The 21,566-nt window shown below is 31.2% G+C and overlaps 10 protein-coding genes and 2 pseudogenes across 12 annotated transcripts, besides 2 other annotated features; 8 read left to right on the top strand and 4 right to left on the bottom strand.

Annotated features, from left to right (window-relative positions):
* Positions 1-2,186: part of a mobile genetic element that runs on past the window's edge.
* TVAGG3_0804790 lies at positions 535-1,974 on the top strand (annotated as a pseudogene). The gene has a single exon. A coding segment is annotated over exon 1 (1,440 nt).
* Positions 2,187-2,253: 67 nt separating the features above from the next.
* Positions 2,254-4,005, top strand: TVAGG3_0804760 (bifunctional inhibitor/lipid-transfer protein/seed storage 2s albumin superfamily protein family; the record flags this gene model as incomplete). Its single annotated transcript, XM_001327543.1, has 1 exon — positions 2,254-4,005. One exon carries the CDS (start codon positions 2,254-2,256, stop codon positions 4,003-4,005), a length of 1,752 nt encoding a protein of 583 aa, XP_001327578.1.
* Positions 4,006-4,279: 274 nt separating this feature from the next.
* TVAGG3_0804770 (bifunctional inhibitor/lipid-transfer protein/seed storage 2s albumin superfamily protein family) lies at positions 4,280-4,918 on the top strand (the record flags this gene model as incomplete). The annotated part of the gene is made up of 1 exon (XM_001327544.1): positions 4,280-4,918. One exon carries the CDS (start codon positions 4,280-4,282, stop codon positions 4,916-4,918), a length of 639 nt encoding a protein of 212 aa, XP_001327579.1.
* A 271-nt stretch (positions 4,919-5,189) lies between these two features.
* On the bottom strand, positions 5,190-6,599 carry TVAGG3_0804750 (armadillo (ARM) repeat-containing protein family; the record flags this gene model as incomplete). The annotated part of the gene is made up of 1 exon (XM_001327545.1): positions 5,213-6,568. One exon carries the CDS (start codon positions 6,566-6,568, stop codon positions 5,213-5,215), a length of 1,356 nt encoding a protein of 451 aa, XP_001327580.1.
* A 236-nt stretch (positions 6,600-6,835) lies between these two features.
* TVAGG3_0804740 (histone acetyltransferase protein) lies at positions 6,836-7,303 on the top strand (the record flags this gene model as incomplete). Its single annotated transcript, XM_001327546.1, has 1 exon — positions 6,836-7,303. The coding sequence occupies one exon, from the start codon at positions 6,836-6,838 to the stop codon at positions 7,301-7,303; it is 468 nt and encodes a 155-aa protein (XP_001327581.1).
* Positions 7,304-7,639: 336 nt separating this feature from the next.
* TVAGG3_0804730 (spliceosomal tri-snRNP complex assembly) lies at positions 7,640-8,778 on the top strand (the record flags this gene model as incomplete). Its single annotated transcript, XM_001327547.1, has 1 exon — positions 7,677-8,741. The coding sequence occupies one exon, from the start codon at positions 7,677-7,679 to the stop codon at positions 8,739-8,741; it is 1,065 nt and encodes a 354-aa protein (XP_001327582.1).
* A 481-nt stretch (positions 8,779-9,259) lies between these two features.
* Positions 9,260-10,008, bottom strand: TVAGG3_0804720 (uncharacterized protein; the record flags this gene model as incomplete). The annotated part of the gene is made up of 1 exon (XM_001327548.1): positions 9,288-9,995. One exon carries the CDS (start codon positions 9,993-9,995, stop codon positions 9,288-9,290), a length of 708 nt encoding a protein of 235 aa, XP_001327583.1.
* A 130-nt stretch (positions 10,009-10,138) lies between these two features.
* Positions 10,139-10,709, bottom strand: TVAGG3_0804710 (ribosomal protein L39e domain-containing protein; the record flags this gene model as incomplete). The annotated part of the gene is made up of 1 exon (XM_001327549.2): positions 10,500-10,655. The coding sequence occupies one exon, from the start codon at positions 10,653-10,655 to the stop codon at positions 10,500-10,502; it is 156 nt and encodes a 51-aa protein (XP_001327584.1).
* Positions 10,710-10,837: 128 nt separating this feature from the next.
* Positions 10,838-12,508, top strand: TVAGG3_0804700 (cysteine S-palmitoyltransferase protein; the record flags this gene model as incomplete). Its single annotated transcript, XM_001327550.1, has 1 exon — positions 10,838-12,508. One exon carries the CDS (start codon positions 10,838-10,840, stop codon positions 12,506-12,508), a length of 1,671 nt encoding a protein of 556 aa, XP_001327585.1.
* A 252-nt stretch (positions 12,509-12,760) lies between these two features.
* Positions 12,761-14,600, top strand: TVAGG3_0804690 (centrosomal protein of 76 kDa family; the record flags this gene model as incomplete). Its single annotated transcript, XM_001327551.1, has 1 exon — positions 12,761-14,197. One exon carries the CDS (start codon positions 12,761-12,763, stop codon positions 14,195-14,197), a length of 1,437 nt encoding a protein of 478 aa, XP_001327586.1.
* A 1,557-nt stretch (positions 14,601-16,157) lies between these two features.
* Positions 16,158-16,927, bottom strand: TVAGG3_0804680 (uncharacterized protein; the record flags this gene model as incomplete). The annotated part of the gene is made up of 1 exon (XM_001327552.2): positions 16,158-16,730. The coding sequence occupies one exon, from the start codon at positions 16,728-16,730 to the stop codon at positions 16,158-16,160; it is 573 nt and encodes a 190-aa protein (XP_001327587.1).
* Positions 16,928-18,143: 1,216 nt separating this feature from the next.
* Positions 18,144-18,178: a mobile genetic element.
* Positions 18,179-18,799: 621 nt separating this feature from the next.
* TVAGG3_0804660 lies at positions 18,800-21,558 on the top strand (annotated as a pseudogene). Its single transcript has one exon — positions 18,806-20,955. A coding segment is annotated over exon 1 (2,150 nt).
* The last annotated feature ends 8 nt before the right edge of the window (positions 21,559-21,566 follow it).

The following is a 21,566-nucleotide window of genomic DNA, read 5'->3' as shown; positions in this document are numbered from 1 at the left end:
ATAAAATCAAAAGAAACCATATTGGCATTATATTATGCAAAAATAAATGATCTTACTTAGTACTTTTAAAGTTAATTTCAGAAAAAATTTGACACAATGGTATCCGGCACATACAAGTGGTGTACAACCAAAATATAAGTTGGTTTAAACATATATTGCTATATCTCATGATCTTACGTAGTACTTTTAAAGTTAATTTCAGAAAAAATTTGACACAATGGTATCCGGCACATACAAGTGGTGTACAACCAAAATATAAGTTGGTTTAAACATATATTGCTATATCTCATGATCTTACGTAGTACTTTTAAAGTTAATTTCAGAAAAAATTTGACACAATGGTATCCGGCACATACAAGTGGTGTTCAACCAAAATTTCATATCCCTAGTTTTACATTTATGTTTAGTTTTATTTCACCTAATTTTCAAAGATCATAATTGAATTAGATGGCCAAGCTATTCAAAACACGACCAAGCTTATCAAAATAAGACCAATATATTCAAAATTCTTTATTCTTTCAAATCATTTTTTTAATGCAGATCCAAGATCACGAACTCACATATATCGAGTTGCTTAAGTATGGAGTGCAACAAGAAATCCAAGCAGGTTGTAGTTATTCATATAAAACTAGGAAAGAAAGAAATCAAATCCAATTTAATTGTAAGTTGCCGAATTGTCCATGTCGCTTCCTTGTTGATACACTTCCGATGACAAGTACCACATACGAAAATGTATTAACACCCACAATCATTCTGCCCCTTTTCCAAACAAATCACAACAAATTACATCATATTTTTATAGATCTTATTTAACAAGATATTTTGAATCAAATCAAGACCGTGTTTACGCACAATTAAGGTGTTTCAAAGATCTTAATATCCCATTTGATAGTGGGATCATTCCGGAAATGTTTCAACAATCTACAGATGCTTTAAAAAAGTTTTCTAAACGCCTTCATGCAATCAATACCCGTTTCTCAGCGGATGATGTTACATCTCTTGCAATTTTTGTCGACATGGTTAAGAGTCATTCTCCGGATGATCTCATCGAGTTTATTCACGAGCCAGATCGTATGATTTTCTATTACGCCCCATTCGAAGCAAATGCTTTTTCACATCAAATACAAACTTATCACATTGATTCCACTTATAAGCTCTTGCGCTCGCGCATACCATTTTATGCCGCCACTGGCAAATTCGCGGAATCAATTGTTTTTCCGTTTTTGTATTTTTTCGTTTGGCCCGACACAAGTGAAAATATACAAGTTTGTCTCACAGCATATTTTGGCTCCATCAATCGCGAACCATCTTATTTTCAATGGACTGCGCACCTCAAATCACAAATGCTGTTGAAACAGCCATCCCCTTATGCCAGATCATTTGGTGTGGCGTTCATGTGTTGCGCGCTGTCATGAGAAAGGCTGAAAAGTTTCAAGATCGTTCCAACTTCGAAACTTTCTATAACTTAATGAAGTTATTGGTCTTTGGTTCTGAAGAGGAAGAAATTGATCCTGATGAAGTTTACAACAATTTAGAAGAAATTTTAAATGAGGAACCTGCTACCGTGAATACTTTGACCGACAGTGGCGCCATCATCTTGACAGGTGGATGCTTCGCTATAGAAATGAAGGAGATGGAACAAACAACATCTCGGAATCACATTTCAAGGTTTTGAAGCACCAGTACTTCCCAGAAAGGCGAAATCTTCGACTCGATGAACTTGTCATCGAGTTATATTCCAGTGTTGTTCCTTCATTCCTGATTAAGTTGCAAATTAAAGGTCTGGATTCAGAGAGAAGTGTTAAAGTTATCAAAAAAGTCACAAGAGATTTCGAAGAAATGACACAATTTAAAAAAGTCGAATGCATCAGTATGCTTGAAGCTGTTCAGAAAGGTCTGGAAAATGATACACTTGATCCCAACATTGTTTACTCAACATTAAAAATATTATTGCAAAGAAAACATTTGATTTAATAAACATTTAATTTATTATAATTAATTTTTTATTACAGTATAGTAAAAAATGCTATAAATAAATTATTATATTTTATTAAAATGTGACTTTTAATAGTAAGTGAATAAAATAAATCAGGAATTGGGAAAGAAATAAGGTTAATTAAAAATAACGAAAATTACAAGTTTAAGGTTAATGAAAAAGTGACAATGGGCGAGTTTGTCCCCCACTCCTCTAGGGACTCAATTTTTCTTAATTGAAAGAAATAGAAATGAAATTAAGAATAACTATTAAAAATAATGTTTTCCTTTCTCACTATTGCTAGGGCACATGAAGAAGAGGAACGAGATTTTACAAATATATTTTCTTCTTCTTATACGAATCTTAGAGACAATTATTACTTTTCAAACTGTGTTTTTGAAAATATTGGAACTTCAACATCAAGTTCATCAATTAGTCTCACAAACGGCACAAGTTCATATTATATAGATTTGTTTAGATGTTCGTTCATTGGATGTATAGCACAGAGCGGTGGTTCTGTTACAATTACAGGCTCAAACGATGTCAGCTATAATCTTAATATGAAATTTATATGTTTATATCATTGTAGCGCCACTACAGAAGCTGGAATTTGGTTGCTTGAAATCTGGTCTGAGTTTAATTTATCATATTGTTCGATGGTGTCTTGTTCAAGTAGATACAGAACATCTTATATTAGGGATGGAAACGGTCCAATTGTATCAAATTGGAATTCTACAGATATTACAGCAGATACTAAGGGGGATTGGAATGATATTTCCCAAGGAGCATTTTATTTTCATTGCGGAACGGATTACTCTATTAAATACTGCAATTTTGAGAAATGTAATAGTAGAGATAGTTTGATTCATAGTTGGTGGTCAGAAGGCAATTGTTATATCACTAGATGTAATTTTGTTGGAAATAATGTGTCTTGGTTTGCAATTATTTTTCTCAATTTTTCTCATACGGCGAAAATCACTATTGATTACTGTAATTTCTTAGACAATATATTTGAAAAGAATGTATTTAAATGCACAAGATTAACATATTTTACTGATTCAGCAAGAATTGATATAGGTACTCTTGTTGCAAATAATATGAATACTAATACATATGTAGTTGCTGGATATGTGTCTGGATATCCAACAATTGTTGGTTCCACATGGAAAACAGAAAAAATAACTTTCTTTGAAACATTGCAATGCAAAGCCAAAATTAAATATCCAGAAAAATCTCCTATTGAAACTCCATTTAATTCACCCAATAAAACCCCACTTGAAACTCTTTATCTAACACCACATGAAACCCCTAATATAACTCCATTTGAAACCAATGGTTTCACTCCATATACAACACCAATCAGCACACCGTATTCAACAGTGGAAAATACTGTAATTGAAACTCCAAGACAAACCCCAATTGAAACACAATTTTCAACACCAAGTGATACAATTTTTGATACACCATGCGAAACTCAATTTATGACACCATATGATACTTTCTCATATACTATGTACGATACTCCTTTAGATACATTTTCTTTAACTCCTTTTTCAACTGTAATATCAACTCCTTTTCAGACATTGATATTTACATTAGTTGAAACACCTGTTCCTACAATAGATAAAACGCCTTCGACAACTCCTTTAAGTTCACTTGATTCTACTCCATTCTATACGGACAAAGAAACTGCGGAGATGACACCATTTAATACAGAAATGGAAACTATTTTCATTACGCCAATTGCAGCAGTATCATCGACACAATTGGATACGCCTTTCGAAACGCTTTACCAAACTCCTACTATTACACCAAGTGAAACTTTGCCAATGACTCCAATTTTAACACAAAAAGAAACCATTTTTATGACTCCATTCTTTACTTTATCAAAAACTCAAATTCCAACCCTAGAAGAAACAGAGCATGAAACTCCATTTAATACACCTCATTTAACGGGGTATTATTATTGTCGTCTGGCGGTTTTAGACGACAATGCGAATTTTCAAATAATAGGATTTTTAGCCAGATAAAGAGCTACTCCATATATCATGCGTGTTTGCATACTATATCCATAGATGGAATTGATGTTCTTCCTTTATTTAGGTACCGAAACATGCTTGAAAAATCTATTTTTTAGACGACAATGATAATTTTGTCACTTTTCCAGACGACAATAATAATTTGTCACCTTTTTAGACGACAATAATAATTTTGTCACTTTTTCCAGACGACAATAAAACATCCTCTCATTTAACAGCATACAAAACAGCATTTGCAACCATCAATGAGACACCAATTGATACTATGCATGAAACACCAATTGATACTATGCATGAAACACCAATTGATACTATGCATGAAACACCAATTGATACTATACATGAAACACCAATTGATACTATACATGAAACACCAATTGATACTATACATGAAACACCAAAAATTACAATAAGTGAAACTATAGCCCAAACCAAAATTGAAACCATATCTGAAACACCTATTGAAACTGTATATGAAACAATTTCAAACACTTTGATTGAAACCCCAATTGCAGAAGGCATTCATCCATTTTCTTCAACTTCTACTTCTAGCAAAAATCCATCATCCACAATTCAAAGTGGAGCAGAAAATGCATCAAGTGTTAAATCAACAAAAAACAAATCTTTAATATGGATAATTGTTGGGATATCCCTTGGGATTTTACTTCTGGTTACCATCTTTATTATATTTGTTTTGGTTCATAAGAAAACTTCCAATCCAGAATTTTCTGAATCAACAAATGAAGTTGAAGATATTCCCGAAGAAACAGTAATACCACGAGAAGTTATTACTGATGTTACTATCGACAACCCTATTTTTACAACTACAATGGATGATTGTGAACACAGTGATCCATTTAACATGGATTTTCAGGAATCTACAATAGAAGAACTGTTCCTATAATATTCAACATAAAAGTAAATAGATACGTTTTTATTATATGAAAGACAATGAATAAAATTGTCATTTCACTCATTTGGTAAATATAAACATTGATTCTTATAATTTTTATAGGAAATTTAATTACTCATTTCATATTACGCAATATAATAGTAAAAGCAATCAATATCATTACCTTTTTGGTATTCATATTGAATTTTAATGAATAATCTGTTCATAAATGCTAATTTTTGATAAAAAAAATTATGAAAATAAAAAAGTTTAGATTTATTGAGAAATGTTGTTTTAAAATTATTATTACTTCTTGTTTGTGAACTCTGATTCTTCTTTTTCAATCAAATCTAAATTTGAATTAATATTAAGAGAAAATTCTTCAGAAACAGATATTTCATCTATATCGCATATAACATGTGACGCAATGAGCTCCATAATGTCTGGATGTTCATCTCCATTAGACAATAATCTCATTAAAGCAGCGTTTGCATGGATAGAGACCAATTTTGTGTTGTCCACATCATCTATATTGATTAGCTCTTGAATTAAATCTTCGTCATAGAATATTTCAAGCTTTGATGGATCTTTTATGTTGATTATTGCAGAAGCAATTAATTCTATTGATGATAAGCGATCATTAAAGCTTGATGTGAATATTGCATCATTAGCTTTCATGATATCCCCTGATTCTACTGAATAATCAGCAAAATCTGGATAAAATTTGAATAATTTTGCAAGAAAAATTGAAGAATAAGCAGAAATATTGTTCTCTTTGTGTTGTATAGCATCAAAATAAAATGATAGATCAAAATTATCAAAGTTTGGAATCAAAAATAAATTCGAATTTTCAAGAAAGACTAAAAACTTCAAAAATCTGTGTAACGTAATCTGATCAACTGCTTTGATGTTAATAAAAATGAGATCTATTAAATTTTCTACAAAATCTCCAAAATTTGGTAATATTTCATAGAATTTAGTTAAAAACTTTAGAGATGTTATAAGTATTGGTTGTTTTGACTCATTAAATGCATATATAATGAGGTTATACATCGGATTTTCGAGTGATTGTATAGAATCTTTTTCATTTAAATTTTGTAAATAAGAAATGAGAAAATTGATGCTTTCTGGTGATATTCTGTCTGGATTAGATATGATTGTTGAATAAATAAAGTCATAAATCCCTGATGATTGAAGTATTTTAAGTTTTGAAGTGTCTTGTTTCAATATTTTTCGAAGTATTTGATATATTTGGTTGTCAAACTCTATACCTTCAGTATTTTGAATGATAATGGCTAGTTTTACTATTGTATCATCAGAAAAAATTGACGTATTCAATAAATCATCGCTTATTAATGGAAATAAAAGCTGTAGAGCGATAGTTAACTGGCTGTTATCTAATTCTATTAACAAGTTGCTAATAATTTCAAGATATTTTTGTGTGATTTGAGAATATTCATTTTGCATAGTAATATTTTGCAATGTTTGTGTAACAATTTGCATAATACCTTGTACACTAGATTGATCATTCAAGTTGTTTTTATTAGAAAGGAAATTAATGATTTGTTCGATTAAATTTACCGAATCCTGATTTGTTGTTACAATGTTTTGAGGATGTGTTAATAATTGATTATGAAAGTTTAGCTCAAAGTCTCTTTCCATTATTTAGGAGAAATAGATCAAGAATAGTTCGCTCACTCCAAAGACAAATGGACAAATCTATGATGATTATAGATATCTTGAGCAAGTATGGTGATTCTATTATTACAAATTTAGTATTGCTTCGAGATTCGAATAAAATATTGCCAATATTTTCTTAGATTAGGATAAATTATAGTGAGTTTAAGATAACAGATCCATTAAAGATAAGAAATAAACATAGTGAGGATTTGGGCAATCTTGAGATATTTGTGTCACTTTTTATGTTTGATGAATTCAATCGAGGAAAAATTCTCGCTTGACTTTACAAATTATTTGTTAGATCACCCACTCTCTATTTTGTTCAGATATCCTGTAGATCCAGTTAATGATCAAGTTCCAGATTATTTCGAAACTGTTCATAATCCAATGGATTTAACAACAGTTAGAGACAAAATTAGCAGAAAATCTTACTCAGATTCATTCGAATGGAAAGCAGATATTATGCTCATTTGGAATAACGCAATTGAATACCATTCAAAGAAAAAAGCAACGAAGTACATTGTAGATTATGCTAAATACTTCCAAAGAAAATGCATGAAAAAGCTTGCTTTCTTACCAAAGAAGGAAGAAGATCTCTGGTTTTTGAAATTGCAAAAAGTTAATTCTAAAATTAACAAGATCCTTGCTGCTAAAGCATTTTCAGACTCTATCATCCCGAGATTACATGAGTTCGCTATTACCCCACCTACAAAATAATTAGTTTTATTATCTTGTTTAATATTACTCGTACATAATAAAGTTTTGTTTTCATTCATTGCATATATGTTTAAAGATCTAAATCATTATATTTGAAAACATTAATTTTTTGATTTATTCATTATTACCATCAAAAATAATATTTATGCATAAAAGCATGATATTTTTGCAATAATTTCATATAAAAAACAAAATATTGTAAAAATATACTATTTGTGCCGATTTAATTTTATTCTAAACCTTGATGAACTCACAATAATGCAAAAATCTTTGACAAAAATTCAAAAATAAATACGATTCGATATTTCGATATGTCAAGTTTATAAAAGTTGTGATGGATTTTTCGTCTCAGATCAAAGCAATTCGAGACGAAATGAATCTTGATCACCTTCAAGAAGTCATCCAGGAGTACACAAAAGCCCCACCGACATCAATTGATGGATCAATGGTAACGTTAACATATGCATCTACATTATTAAAACTTAGGAAACAGTTACACTCAATTCTTACTAATACTTTTCACGAAAGATTCGCAGATTTAGCATCAGTTGTAACAGATTACAAACCATACGCCATTTTAGCAAAACATTTAGCAACTCATAACGAAATAGAATCAGAGGACATCAGGAAATTCCTCACATCACAACAGATTGTTGCTTGTACATTATCATTACAACAACAATTAGGTCCAGAAATAGAATCAAAAGATTTTCAAGAAGCCTGTGACTTACAAATAGCCGCTTCTGATGTTTCCACACAATTATCCGAAATATGTACCAAATGCGTTGAAATGTTCGCACCAAACATGTGTGCTCTCGTTGGTCCTGAAATTTCTGCGATTTTAATTACACATGCAGGTGGTTTGAAGCAATTATCACAAATACCATCATGCAATATCAAAACTTTCGGATCAAATAAATCAGCTTTACTTGGTTTTTCTTCACGAAATATTGGAAATCACCAAGGAATCATTTATACATCAGAACTTGTACAGCAAACAGATCCAGAATACAGAGATTCCATATTTAGGAACCTTGCCGATAAAGTTGCTCTTTGCTGTCGTGTAGATGCATCAAAAGGAAATCCAGATGGATCTTTTGGAGAAAAATCATTGTTCGAAATCAAAGAAAAACTCGATAAAAAGATCAATAACTTCACACCAAAATACGTCAGACCAATCCCTCCTCCAGAAATCGTTTCAAAGAAGACAAGAGGTGGAAGACAAGCAAGGGCAAGAAAGAAGAAATTCGGATTGAACGAAGAACTTGAGAAAAGACAAAAAGTTGCGTTTGGTGTGGGCGGCCAATTCGGTGAACAAGGTGAAGTATACGGTGTTGCTGCATTTCAGAAACTCGTAAAAGAGAAACCAAAGACAGATGAGCCATTCCAGAAGATGATTGAAAAGAAATTGAAACAATTGGATGAAAAAAGAAAATGATCTTTTCATATATTACTTGTTGTTAGTAAATTTGTTTATTATTCATACTCAATTTTTAATTATTTAAAATATGATTGAGTATTATAGGTAAAAATGTTCGTTAGTTAGATAATAGTACCTTTATTACATTTTTAACAGCCAACATTAGTTTCTTGCACTCTTAGTTTCCTTATTTCACTGAGAGAATTTTGATTTCATTCACTGTAAATATACTCAATATATACGTTTGTACACATGTGCATATATTACAATAGTCAATTTCCTCTGGTAAATTTATATGACTAGAGAGAAACACCAAAACATCTCCATTAATTGACTTAACATAGGACCTTCGTTTGCCAAATAGTGTTCAACAACTTTTTTCTATCATCAAACTTTAATGTCAAATCGAGATATCGCCCAAAAGTTGTTGAATAGCAGCAAATTATTTTGAATAAATTTAGTTGAAATACTCAGGCTATATTAGATATGTAAACGTTACATTGTAAAGAATAATGTTAATGTCTATTTTAAAAAGTAATTAATTTTATATAAATCAAAAATAATTTAAACGAAGCATTCTTTTTCAGACAAAGCAGATGGTGGGTTTGCAGCAGCAAAGACCTTAAGACCGAATGGTTCGATCTGTTCTTCTAAGACACGAGCGATTTCACCGAATGATTCTTCTGGGAAGGCCTTAATGACTTTGTTAAGGTGTAATGAGAAGAATCCCTCCTGGTTTGAATCAAATTGGATGATATCAGTCGCTTTAGTATCTGCATAAGGTGCCATGAAGTAAAGACCTGGTTTTGTGCTACCATTTGCCTTAGGATCCCAGTTCTTTGGATCATTGATACCATCAATAAAGTAGAATAATTTAACGCCAGCTTGGATTGAGTTACCTAAATCGAATAATAATTCTGGATCGACACTGCCACCAACAAATGGAATTTCTGTTGGACCAGTAGATGATTTATCGTTAACTTTGTTAGCAACTGTGAAGCAAAGCAAAACCTGCTTTGTTTCTGTAACGAAGTGGCGCATAACTTCGATGAAGTCATCGACTGTAGCATCTGTCATTACAAAAACTTCACAGTACATGTATTTAGCAAGTTTTCCGAATTTGAGGCTTTCTTTTGATCCTTCGAGATTTAAATGTGACTTTCCGCGCATGAAAATTACAGCAGCACGCTCGATATTGCGAGGAAGCTTTCTGAATCCGATTTTACGAATGTCGTGCGAAATCGCAGCGAGTTCACGCATTGCTGAAGTCATTTTCTCTGAAAAAATTTAACGTGTAAAACCGATTATTGGCGCTTTTATTTGAACACCTAAATTCTAATACCGCAAAAACTCTCAAAAACGCGTATTTAAAGCAAAATTGATAGTGAACATAGATTTAACACCATAAGCTATTTATACATTTCTTTAAAATAAAGCATATTACAAATTCATATCAATTTTTGATTATTTTTCTCATTCCCTAAGGGACAATAGTAAGAGGAATACATAAATCATAAAAATAATGAAAACTCATATATGTATACCATGATGTTATAAGAGAAATCAAAAATTAAAGAATTATTTTATATGAAAGTATTTCAATGGTTTTTATCTGCTTACATCACAAACAATTTAAGACCTTGTAATCAAATTAATAGATTATACCTTCCATTTGAGTTTATAAATTGATGAAGGTTATTTTTCTTTAAAAAAATTTGTATAAAAGTATGAAAGAATGCTAAATAACATTCTTGCTTTAATCTAATACGATGACGCTTAGATGTTCATCTTCCTTCTGCGCCAGTGGCGTGTGAGTGGGTTACGGATGTGGCGAACGCCAGTCATTTGGCGGATGAACTGTGGCATTGGGCGGTTGACCTTCATGGCCTTGCAAAGGATGCGCTTTGTACGGAGAGTCTTATGTGCAGCCATCAAAAAGGCACTTTTATTATCGTTCTTCAATTGAATTTTGTATTGTCAAAATTATTGGCGCACTTCGAGCCGATAAAAGGTTTCTCAATTATGCTCAATACAACAATAACTGAAAATCTAATTATTGATATGAAATTTATCCTCATAAAAAATAATTAAAATTCTCAAACGGAAATAGTTTTATGGGGGCGCGAGAATACGCGGGAAAATGGATCTACCTTGAGGGGAAGAAGGTCCAAGTACCGCTATTAAGCAAGTGGGAGGAAAAATGCAACTGCTGTTGTTGTCGTGTTGCATATTTCCCATCTATTAACAGTTTTTTTTGTAACCAATGGGAGTGCCATTGTGCATATCCACTTCTCGTTATATTATTAGTGTACGTATCATTCGGATTCGGACTTTATTGCCTTTATGATCTGCTAGATGATCTCCCTCAATATATTGCAATGGCAGTTTTTGCGTTTTTCTTTTTAATGTGGAATTTATCATACTATTGCACAATGTGCAGATCACCTGGTTACCTACCATGGTATTGGTCTGTTGAACAAGGCACTCAATACACTTGGGAAGAACATATGGATGGTGTTATTACGACGGAATCGCAATATAACTTTGCAAATGATCATGAAAAACCTGAAAGAGGCAGTTTGACAAAGCAAGGACGTAGACTTATATTACGAGCAGATCATATTTGTCCATGGATAGCAAATTGGGTAGGTTTAAAGAACTATCGATATTTCTTTACGAAATTACTTTGGACGATCATACTATTCCTTGAATGGTTTGCGATTTTCGGTTATTTGATTTACAATCTCGTTAAAAACGGATTTAAAGTACGAGTTTCTACAATAGGAATGCTTGCTTGTGCATTACCTATTGTTTTATTCTTCATTTTCTTCATGATAGTCTTCTGCAGACACATTAAATATCTTTGTAGAAACACAACAACTTTGCAAGAACTTAGAGCTGAGAAGAATCAAGATTTTACAAATCCATATGACCTGGGTTGTTGTACGAACTGTTCAGAAACACTTGGACCAAAGGCTTGTTGTCTTTGTTGGTTCATTCCTATTCCAATTCGTCGACTAAATGCTGGTATTTATTGGAGAAGGAATGATGCGGAAAATCCTGATCCAAAGTTCGATTATGGTGCTGAAGTTCCAAGAAGAAAATATAAGATATATCAAGATGGAGATTCTTCTTCTGATTCTCATAAAGAATATTCAAGTTCAAGTGATTCAGATTCTAATGAGATGGTTGAAAGCAATAATGGATTCATGCAACTTCAGGATATCAATACAACTCCAAAGAAAGCTGAAGAACCACCTAAAAGTCCCATTCAAAATCAAATTAATCAACAAAATTCAGAAAAGTTGCAAAATGAATTCTATTTACCAAAACCAGATAACCAACAAAATAAAACACCACAAAAGACACCAGAAACTCCACAAAAATCTCTCGACCAAGAATATTATATTCCAAAATCAGATGAAAAGCCGAAGATTGAAACACCGAAGCCAGAAAGGAAACAGAGTATGATTGGTGTTAATGTTGACGAGCTTCTTGATGATACAGAAGGAACTCCAAGCCCAAGTAAAAAGAGACCTCATAAATCACCAAAAATGAGAAGATTTGATCCAGAAAGAGATTCAGGAAAGAAGGTTTATAAGAAAGTTCATGTTGCGCATAATGCAAATGGAACTGTAATCGTTTCTCCAAGATCTTCTTCTGTACAAAGAAAAGGAAGTCCATTGAAACAAATGCCTTCGCCTCCTTCATCACCAAAATCACCAAATAGGGCAAATAGACTACCATCACCTCCTACAAGCCCAAAATCACCCGCGCGGATTTAATTTTATTTATTTATATTAATTTATCTTGTTTTGTTTTATAAATATATATTATTAATTATGTGTTTTAACATTATGATACTCTATTTCATTAGAATTTATCTTTGATTTCAATTTCATCAATACTAAACAAAACTATTAGTTTAAGTAAGCTAACAATTGCCAAAATTGCTTTTCAAGAAATTTTATATGTTAAATTACTTATTCTGCTAGTGATGAACATGATTATTGGAAAAAATGACGTTTAAAAATTTTATGGAAGAGTCGCGGCAAGCCGAAAACACGGTTTTCCGGAAGCTCTTACCTGAAGAAATCAGATATTTACATCCTTTCCCATATACACAACAAACTAATGATGACGATAATGAAAATTTAATAGAAGATTTTGAAAATTCTCCAGTAACATTAAAAACAAATCAAGTTTTAATAGAAATATTATCAACTTCAGCATTTGTGAACTATGTAGAATGCCCACAGAATGAATACATTACATTAGATTTAAATATTGCAGGCAATCGTTTTAGATCTCCAAAAGTTCAAGCATCTGATGAACCTCAATTACAATGCAACTTCTTACTTACATTAAATCAACCAATTACAGATTTAATTAGATTAGGTCAATCTTCTGTATCAGTGATTGCTGAAAATCAAAAAGGCACATACATATACGGATACGGTCAGTTTGACTGGCGTCTATCCCTTTCAGGATACTTAAGAGATCAAGTTATTTTACATGATTCTCAATCCCAAGAATGCGGTCTAATTGATATAAGAATTCAATTGGGAAGCAAAATGGCCTCTTCCCAACAGTTAGAAAATTGCTTTGTACATCGAAATGAAACAAACTCCATAATTTGCCCGATATCATCTCGTGCTTTACCAACACCATTCCATGCATTCAGATTTGTTCATTTATTATATAAAATATCAAAACTCAAATTGAAAGAAATGAATTCTAAGGAAGAATTAGATCCTCGTTCGTTCTCAGTTCATAATGTTTTAGCGAATAGAGTAGGAAATATTAAAGAGCTTTCAGCTTTGCTTGTTTGCTTATTATGTGGTTTCGGTCTTGATGCATACATTTATGATGAGAAAGTAATTACTATTGGAGATATTATCATCGAATGGGATTTAATTCAGAAAAAGAGAGTTGTTATCGATAATTTGAAAGCAACTAAGCTCGTTGGTTATAGAAAACGCGTTTCTCCAAATGTTGACAATCCAACTCCAGATATCTGGGATCCATCTCAATGGAATATTGAGATTACCACACCACCAACGATTATTCCAGTCTTAATCAAATCACCTTCTATCAATGAGCTAGAATTAGAAAACGAATTATGTCGAATATTATCAATTCAATGGAAGAAAGAATTTGATCAAACATTGTTGAGATTTTTACGTCCAATTGCCGCAACACTTGAAACTAGAGAACTTGAATTACCAGATGAATATTGGACAATGCCAATTGCATCTTTAATTAAAGAATCATTACCAGAAAGCTCATCACTCAAAGTATGCTCAGTATTCTATTACTTAAATAATCCATCTGATATCGCATCAAAAATATTTGAAAAATGTAAGAACATAATCCAACTTAATCCAACTTCAATTGGCCTAACAGTATGTTCTACATCTTATGCAGAAGAAATATATGGTATTTGGGTTGTAATAGGTTTTGTAACCACATAAAATTGTAATAGAGCTTGGAATAATATATTGCTAATTGATTCTTTAAAAAGGATCGAAAATTGGATTAGGAAAATATAAGCGAATCTGATAGAATTACAATTTGATAAAAAATGCAAAATTCATGAAAATCTTTCCGTTTCTCTCAATTATCCCATCATTGACCATTAATCGAGAGATGTCTTTATCAAAATGATTTTACAGATACCACAAAATGATTTTAAATTTGAAATAATCATATCATACGCATATGAATTAGAAAAATTGACTCTAATGGAATCTGTTGAATGAAGAAGATGTCAAAGCGCATCATTTTATTTATAATCTTAATTAAAGGTAATCATGTTACTTCGTATGCTTATTTTTTCTCAATGTGATATTAAAATGGAAATTAAAACATACAAATAGTTTTGACTCAAAGATTTGATCAATTTTTATTAGGAAACATAAATCAATTACCAGATCACAAGATACACTAAAATATTTACCTTAGATAATCTTTTATCATTTATATATTACTAATTAGATGCGTCAAGTCATTCATAATATGAAAAAATGATATTAATTGACGGCAATACAATCGGCTACTTCATCAATATTTAATCTTGACAATGACAATTTTGGAAAATATAAGAAATTGGTAAATTGATTCCTATTTCTGTGTACAATGGTAATCACGCTCGTAATCTGTCTCTTTAAATATTATTCCCGGATACTTTACTCTCCTGAGCCTCTCAAATTCTTTTATTACTTCTTCACGTAATGCTAAGAAATCTCGAACTGGATTGTTTGTATCTAACTCTGAGTATTCAAATTTAGTATTGAGTTCAAGAGGATCACCATACTCACATAAATTCCGATGGATTTCAGGAAATTTTTTAATAAGTTCATCAGCAATATCGCTATCTTGAAAGATATAAGGCAAATTAAGGCAAATTATTGTAGGGCGTCTAAATGTGAATCGAAAATGATCCGTGAAACGAAGATCTTTTGCCAGCTCTGATAAAGAAGAAATAATATCTTCTGGTGTATTGAGTTCTGGTTTCTTCAAATATTTCAAAATAAGTTTTTCCAAAATAAAACTAAGTTCACATGCTTGATAGAGATAATAATTATAAGTCATAATGTTTAACGTCTCAAGAATTCCATTGATTGCCCTTTGTGCAATAAAGTTGAAATCTTCTTCATTTAAATCTATTCCTTTAGTAAATGGTGTAAAATCCATCTGATACCAGATTGATATACTTTTATAAACCTCTTTTTTCGGTGGTTTTAAATTGTGTAAGTACTGGAGAACTTTCTGTGGAATTTTAAACAAGAATCTTGGTTGATAGCGATTTTCAAAGTAACAAATATATACATGGTAAAACTTTGAAGGTTTTATTTTGATATCATGGTTCTTGTTATACCATGATATGGAATAATTTGACCTTAATGTACAGAATAACTCATAAATGTATGAAAATATTGCTCTTAACGAGAAAAGTTTTAAGAACAATTTCACAAAAATAAAATGACAAAAATTTTCTAATCATCGGTTTCATTGAAAATATTGTAATTTCAAATTTTTAATGTGATGACTATTTTTATTACGTTCTAATATTGATTTCATTTTTCTCATATCATTTGCACTCAAAATTTCTTTTACCTTTTACCAAAACTTTTTTTGTATACAGTATTCATAAATACTCTATTTCAATGAAATTAGCATCTATCCGAACCAATTCAGTTAGCAATCTATTTAAAATGACTAAATTTCTCTTAGTTTAATAAAGAGTTGCATCGACTCATCCTTCAATCTGGAATTTAATTGAAAAGTATCATCATGATCGGATATTTCATTTTTGGTCATTAATTGAGCGATATAATTATCAAAATCATTATCCAGAAAATATATAAAATCTTCTATATTTAAAATAAATTATTAATTATTATTATAAACAAGAGATTGGTAATTTGATTCTTATTTCTGTGAGCAATGGTAATCACGCTCATAATCTGTCTCTTTAAATGTTATTCCCGGATGCTTTGCTCTCCTGAGCCTCTCAAATTCTTTTATTACTTCTTCACGCCGCTTTAAGAAATCTCGAACTGGATTGTTTGTATCTAACTCTGAATATTCATATTCAGAATATAATTTAAAGGGGTCGCCAAACTCGCATAAATTTCTATGGATATCAGGAAATTTTTTAATAAGTTCATCAGCAATATCGCTATCTTGAAAGATATAAGGCAAATTAAGGCAAATTATTGTAGGGCGTCTAAATGTGAATCGAAAATGATCCGTGAAACGAAGATCTTTTGCCAGCTCTGATAAAGAAGAAATAATATCCTCTGGTGTATTGAGTTCTGGTTTCTTCAAATATTTCAAAATAAGTTTTTCCAAAATAAAACTAAGTTCACATGCTTGATAGAGATAATAATTATAAGTCATAATTGTTAAAGTTTCAAGAATTCCATTGATTGCCCTTTGTGCAATAAAGTTGAAATCTTCTTCATTTAAATCTATTCCTTTAGTGAATGGTGCAAAATCCATTTGATAATATACTGAAATACTTTTATAAACTCTTTTGTTTGGTGGTTTTATGTTTTGTAAGTATTGGATGACTTTCTGTGGAATCTTAAGTAAGAGTCTTGGTTGATAACGATTTTCAAAGTAACATATATATACATGGTAAAACTTTGAAGGTTTTATTTTGATATTATGGTTCTTGTTATACCATGATATGGAATAATTTGACCTTAATGTGCAGAATAACTCATAAATGTATGAAAATACTGCTCTTAACGAGAAAAGTTTTGAGAACAATTTCACAAAAATAAAATGACAAAAATTTTCAAATCATCGGTTTCATTGAAAATGTTGTAATTACAAATTTTTCTTAAGTAAGGGTTTCGTTTTGCTAAAATTGTCACTTTTATAGCATATTTGTTTTTGGATGTTTTGCGAAACCAAAAAAAAAAAAAACTATGATATACAATGTGTGTGTAAAGAAAATACTTTATTTACTAGTTAAAAAATCATTTGGTATTGATCAAGTTATTTTTTCTGGATAAGATATTATATGGATAATTGGATAGAAAATACAATTATATAATCTTGTACCTGGTTTAATTAAACTAATTGTCATCAGAAACTTGTAATTTTTATGAATTTCAGATTTTCTTTTCATTACTGCTTTTCTTAATAGGTCAAGTTCTTATTTACGTTATAAAGTATGATATTTACAAATATCAAGTTATCGTGTTTTTTGAGAAATTATGAGAAACAAACAAAAATGAAAAAGATAGGAATAGCAATGAATAGTGATGTGGGTATAGAAAATGTAAGAGATATGAATGCAAAGCAATCAGTATTTAGGACATTGACCATAGATTTCGAAAAAAAAATGCTGCATATTGAGCGAAAACTATGATTATATTATAAGGCTGTCATTTAAAGCATAATGAAACTATTCCCTTTTCATTTTAATCGAATAAGATAGTAAAGATTTTTGAATTAGCTAGAAACTGATGAGATGTTTTCACAAATCAGATTTTTAATCTCTATAATGCATAATTCACTCAATATCTCAATTTTGATATTGCGAGATATTTTTGCTATCGGTTTCGCAATTTTGACACAATAGCAAGAGGGTTCTATAAGCATTATTCTCAACGTAGAATCTGAATATCATATCAGAAAATGTCGCAAATCTGACATTTACCCGACCAAATAGCAAAAATAATTGAATACTTTTCGCAAAAACTTTAAAAATCGATAAAAATATGAAATATAGATATTAAAGAGACTTTTTATATAATATTCATAAAGATTTTCCAAAAATATGATACCGCAAAATTAAAAAAGTGACGTCTTGAGTGGAGTCAAAGGTCGAAATTGCTAGCTAAATGTTTTTTTAGCGAAATTGCGTATTGTACGTTTTTTTCGCAAAACGAAACCCTTATCTTAAGTGTGCACTTATACCACATTCTGACATTCTCTCAATTTTTTTTGACACACAAGCTTTATATCCCAATTTTCTAAGGTCAAAAGTTAATATTTTTGATCGAGAAAAGGTTATTATAAATCAGTGATTAGTTCCTAAAATGGCTATTATACTCTTTTGCCATTAAAATAAAGATATGTTGATATTATCTGAGCGTGTCAGAAAGTGGTGAGTGTGCCCTTAATATAATGGAACATATATCAAAAATATCAATAAACTTCATTTCTTAAGTTATACGATAAGTAAGATAGGGTTCGTTGATTGAGATTTTACTTATGCAGTTATTCATTGTGAAAATCTGACTTTGATTTGAAACCATAAAGAATGATTTTGCTTTCTGATTTTGGAGAATATAAAGAGTTTCTACTTTTGTAGCATACCATTGGATGATAATGTTATTACAAAAGATTGTCTTCATTATTTAATTAAATCATTAATATATTTCATATGCTATCATTTTATTGCTATGGCATGCAATAAATCTATATCTATCGAAGACAAAATAATTTCAAAAATTGAATTTGAAATATAGTTTATTTAAATATAGTCATTTCAGCGACTACATGGATATAAACTCATATAATAAATTTTTATTTTTTTTTTCCTTTGATTACATCTTTGAATGGGTCAGTCAGGCTCCATCACAATTGACCCAAACAAATTTGTAGCATGGGATTTAACAAAAGCATCTTGTCTTGGCATGAATTACTTTAGATCTGAAGTTTTTAATCAAGAAGGAGAAAATTTTGCCGCTTTTGTTAACAAACAGACATCAACAATCATAGTATTTTGCTGTTCTGCTGAACAGTGGCACTATGATGAAATGTTTTCTTTCCAAGTTTTTATAGCAGAAGATTTTCTTGGAACTATATTAGCATCAACGACAGCATCATTCAGCAAAAAATATCCATTTTGCCTAATTACAGTCAATAAAGAGCTCCCTGATAAATTATATTTTAGAGTTATATTATCATCAAAATATCCATACACAAGAAAAGACAGATACTTAGGAATTAGAAATTCCGGATCAACGTGCTACATGGCATCAGTCTTACAGATTCTTTTTCATACAACAGCATTTCGAAATCTTTTATATTCATTTAAAGATCCCCCAGATTCAGTTATGTCACTTCAAAACCTTTTTACAGACCTACAGCTTTCCAGTCGTGCTCCTTCTCCCGATAATTTCATTAGAGCTCTTGGAAGTGTCAACGAATTATCAATGGTTCAACATGATGCGCACGAATTCCTCGTTGCATTACTAGAGAGATTAGAAACAGATTTAGGCGAGAAGTTTGTTCAAGGCGAATCGCAACTTTTTAGAGGAACAACGACAAGAACTATCGAATGCCCTTCTGTTGATTACGTTTCTACTACCGAAGAAAGTTTTACGACCATGCCGATTATCGTCGATGGTCTCAAATCTCTTCGAGAAAGTTTAAGTTTAATAACTGCACCAGAATTACTTTCAGACGATTACGATACCGGCGAAAAAGGTCGAGCACAAGCAACCCAGAAACTTACATTCTCACAACCACCTCCAATTTTAAGTTTTCAATTATGTAGATTTAAATATTCGACAAAAAAGAACTGTATTATCGAAATTAAGTCATCATTCGATTGTCCATTCGATCTAGATATGAGTACATTCTCTTCTACCGATACAAAAACAGAAAAAAATTATAAATTATACGGAATCATTGCGCATTCAGGAAATCCTATGTACGGGCATTACACATCATTTATTAAGACAGGTTCCAACAACTGGGTTCAATTTAATGACGGATCCACCAAAATTGTCGATGAATCTTTTGTTTCTCGTTTATTTGGAACATCAACAAAGAGTCAACCAAGCTTTTTCGGGGCATTTACGTTCAGTTCCGCTGTTGCTTATATGTGTTTCTATGTGAGAAAAGATTGCATCAGTTATATTCAGCCGAGTGACTTCATTCCTTTGCATCTTGCACCACACAGAGCAGATTTATACTTTTCCAAGTTCATTTTCTACAAAGACATCGTTGGCAATCCATTACAGAAAGTATCAAGTTCATATGAATGGAAAGATGAAAATGTAAATATCTCTGAAATTGTTAAAAATCTGAAACCAAATGTAGATTTCAAACAATATTTTGCTTGGGCTCTTATGCCAGGAATGAAAGATTTAATTGGCCCATTGAGTTTAGACATTTGTGCTTCTATTTTCGTTATCAAAGGTTTGACAACAACTTTTTACATTGTTCCTGTTGAATACAACAGTGGACCATTGTTTATTATTCCTAAGCGTGGTCCAAACAAATGCATCAAACTTACTACTTGTGAACAATTAAAGAATGATCTACAAGACAATAATTCAGTTTACAGATACAAATCTAAACAAATTAAAAGTTTAGATTATTTTTTGAATCCAGGATCAATCATTACTCTTGAGACACAAACAAAAGTTTTCTTGAGTATTAATGACAGGAAATACATATTTAATCAGAATTCTGTTTACAGCGATATCCAAAAACGTGTTTCTTTGTTCACCGGAATTAATCCATCCTCAATTTTGTTCTTGAATGGAACGAATCCATTGACACCACAAAATTACAGATTTGCTTCACAGTTTCCTATTTCTCCAATCACATATCAAGTATTAAAGAATGGTCCTACAGCATATTCTATATCATTGTTTACTCCTTTAAACATGATTTGTATCTCTAATAAGTTCACAAACGAACTTCTTAGTCCATACTGGGCTCGTAAAGGAACTACAGCACAAGAGTTGCTTAATGTTAGTGGCAAATTATTCCCCGGATGCAAATACGGTGATAAACTTCATTTAGTTCTTTCCATTGGCACATTCGAGTGCAACCGGCGAATCTTACATAAAAGGGAATGTCCAAAAAATGAGAACTTAAGAGTTGACGTTGTTCGACACAAAGCAATCAACTCAATCAAGAAGTATAAGTTGTTTTTAAAGCGAAGTCTTCCATTTTCTGTTGAAGTAAGATTTTCTTCAGATAAAACACTCGAAACATTCAATGGAGTCAGTCGATTCATCACTGTTTCTAAGAACACAACATCAAGAGACATTATGAAGAAAGTTGAGTCACTTGTAATCTCTCGGCTAATGATGCTCCAGAGATAATCCAGAGAAGAGAAACCAAACATCAGAGAAACGATCGGAATAGACACAGAGATTTTCCCAAACATCAAGAAATTAATTTCCAAAGCTAAGTCTGACTCGAGCCGTATTGTTATTGCGATTGTTTCTAACGATCCTTTCTTGAATAATAGGACGAACTACTTGACGAGATCTCTTTCGGGACTTTTGAATCCGAACAACAAATCTTCTCAATAAAAATTTGTTATTTATTATATTGGTATTATTTCAGAAATAA

Source organism: Trichomonas vaginalis, chromosome VI (genome assembly GCF_026262505.1).
Source record: "Trichomonas vaginalis G3 chromosome VI, whole genome shotgun sequence".
Lineage (NCBI taxonomy): Eukaryota > Parabasalia > Trichomonadida > Trichomonadidae > Trichomonas > Trichomonas vaginalis.
The sequence above is the reverse complement of the archived record's forward strand: the minus strand, read 5'-3'. Positions and strand labels throughout refer to the sequence as shown.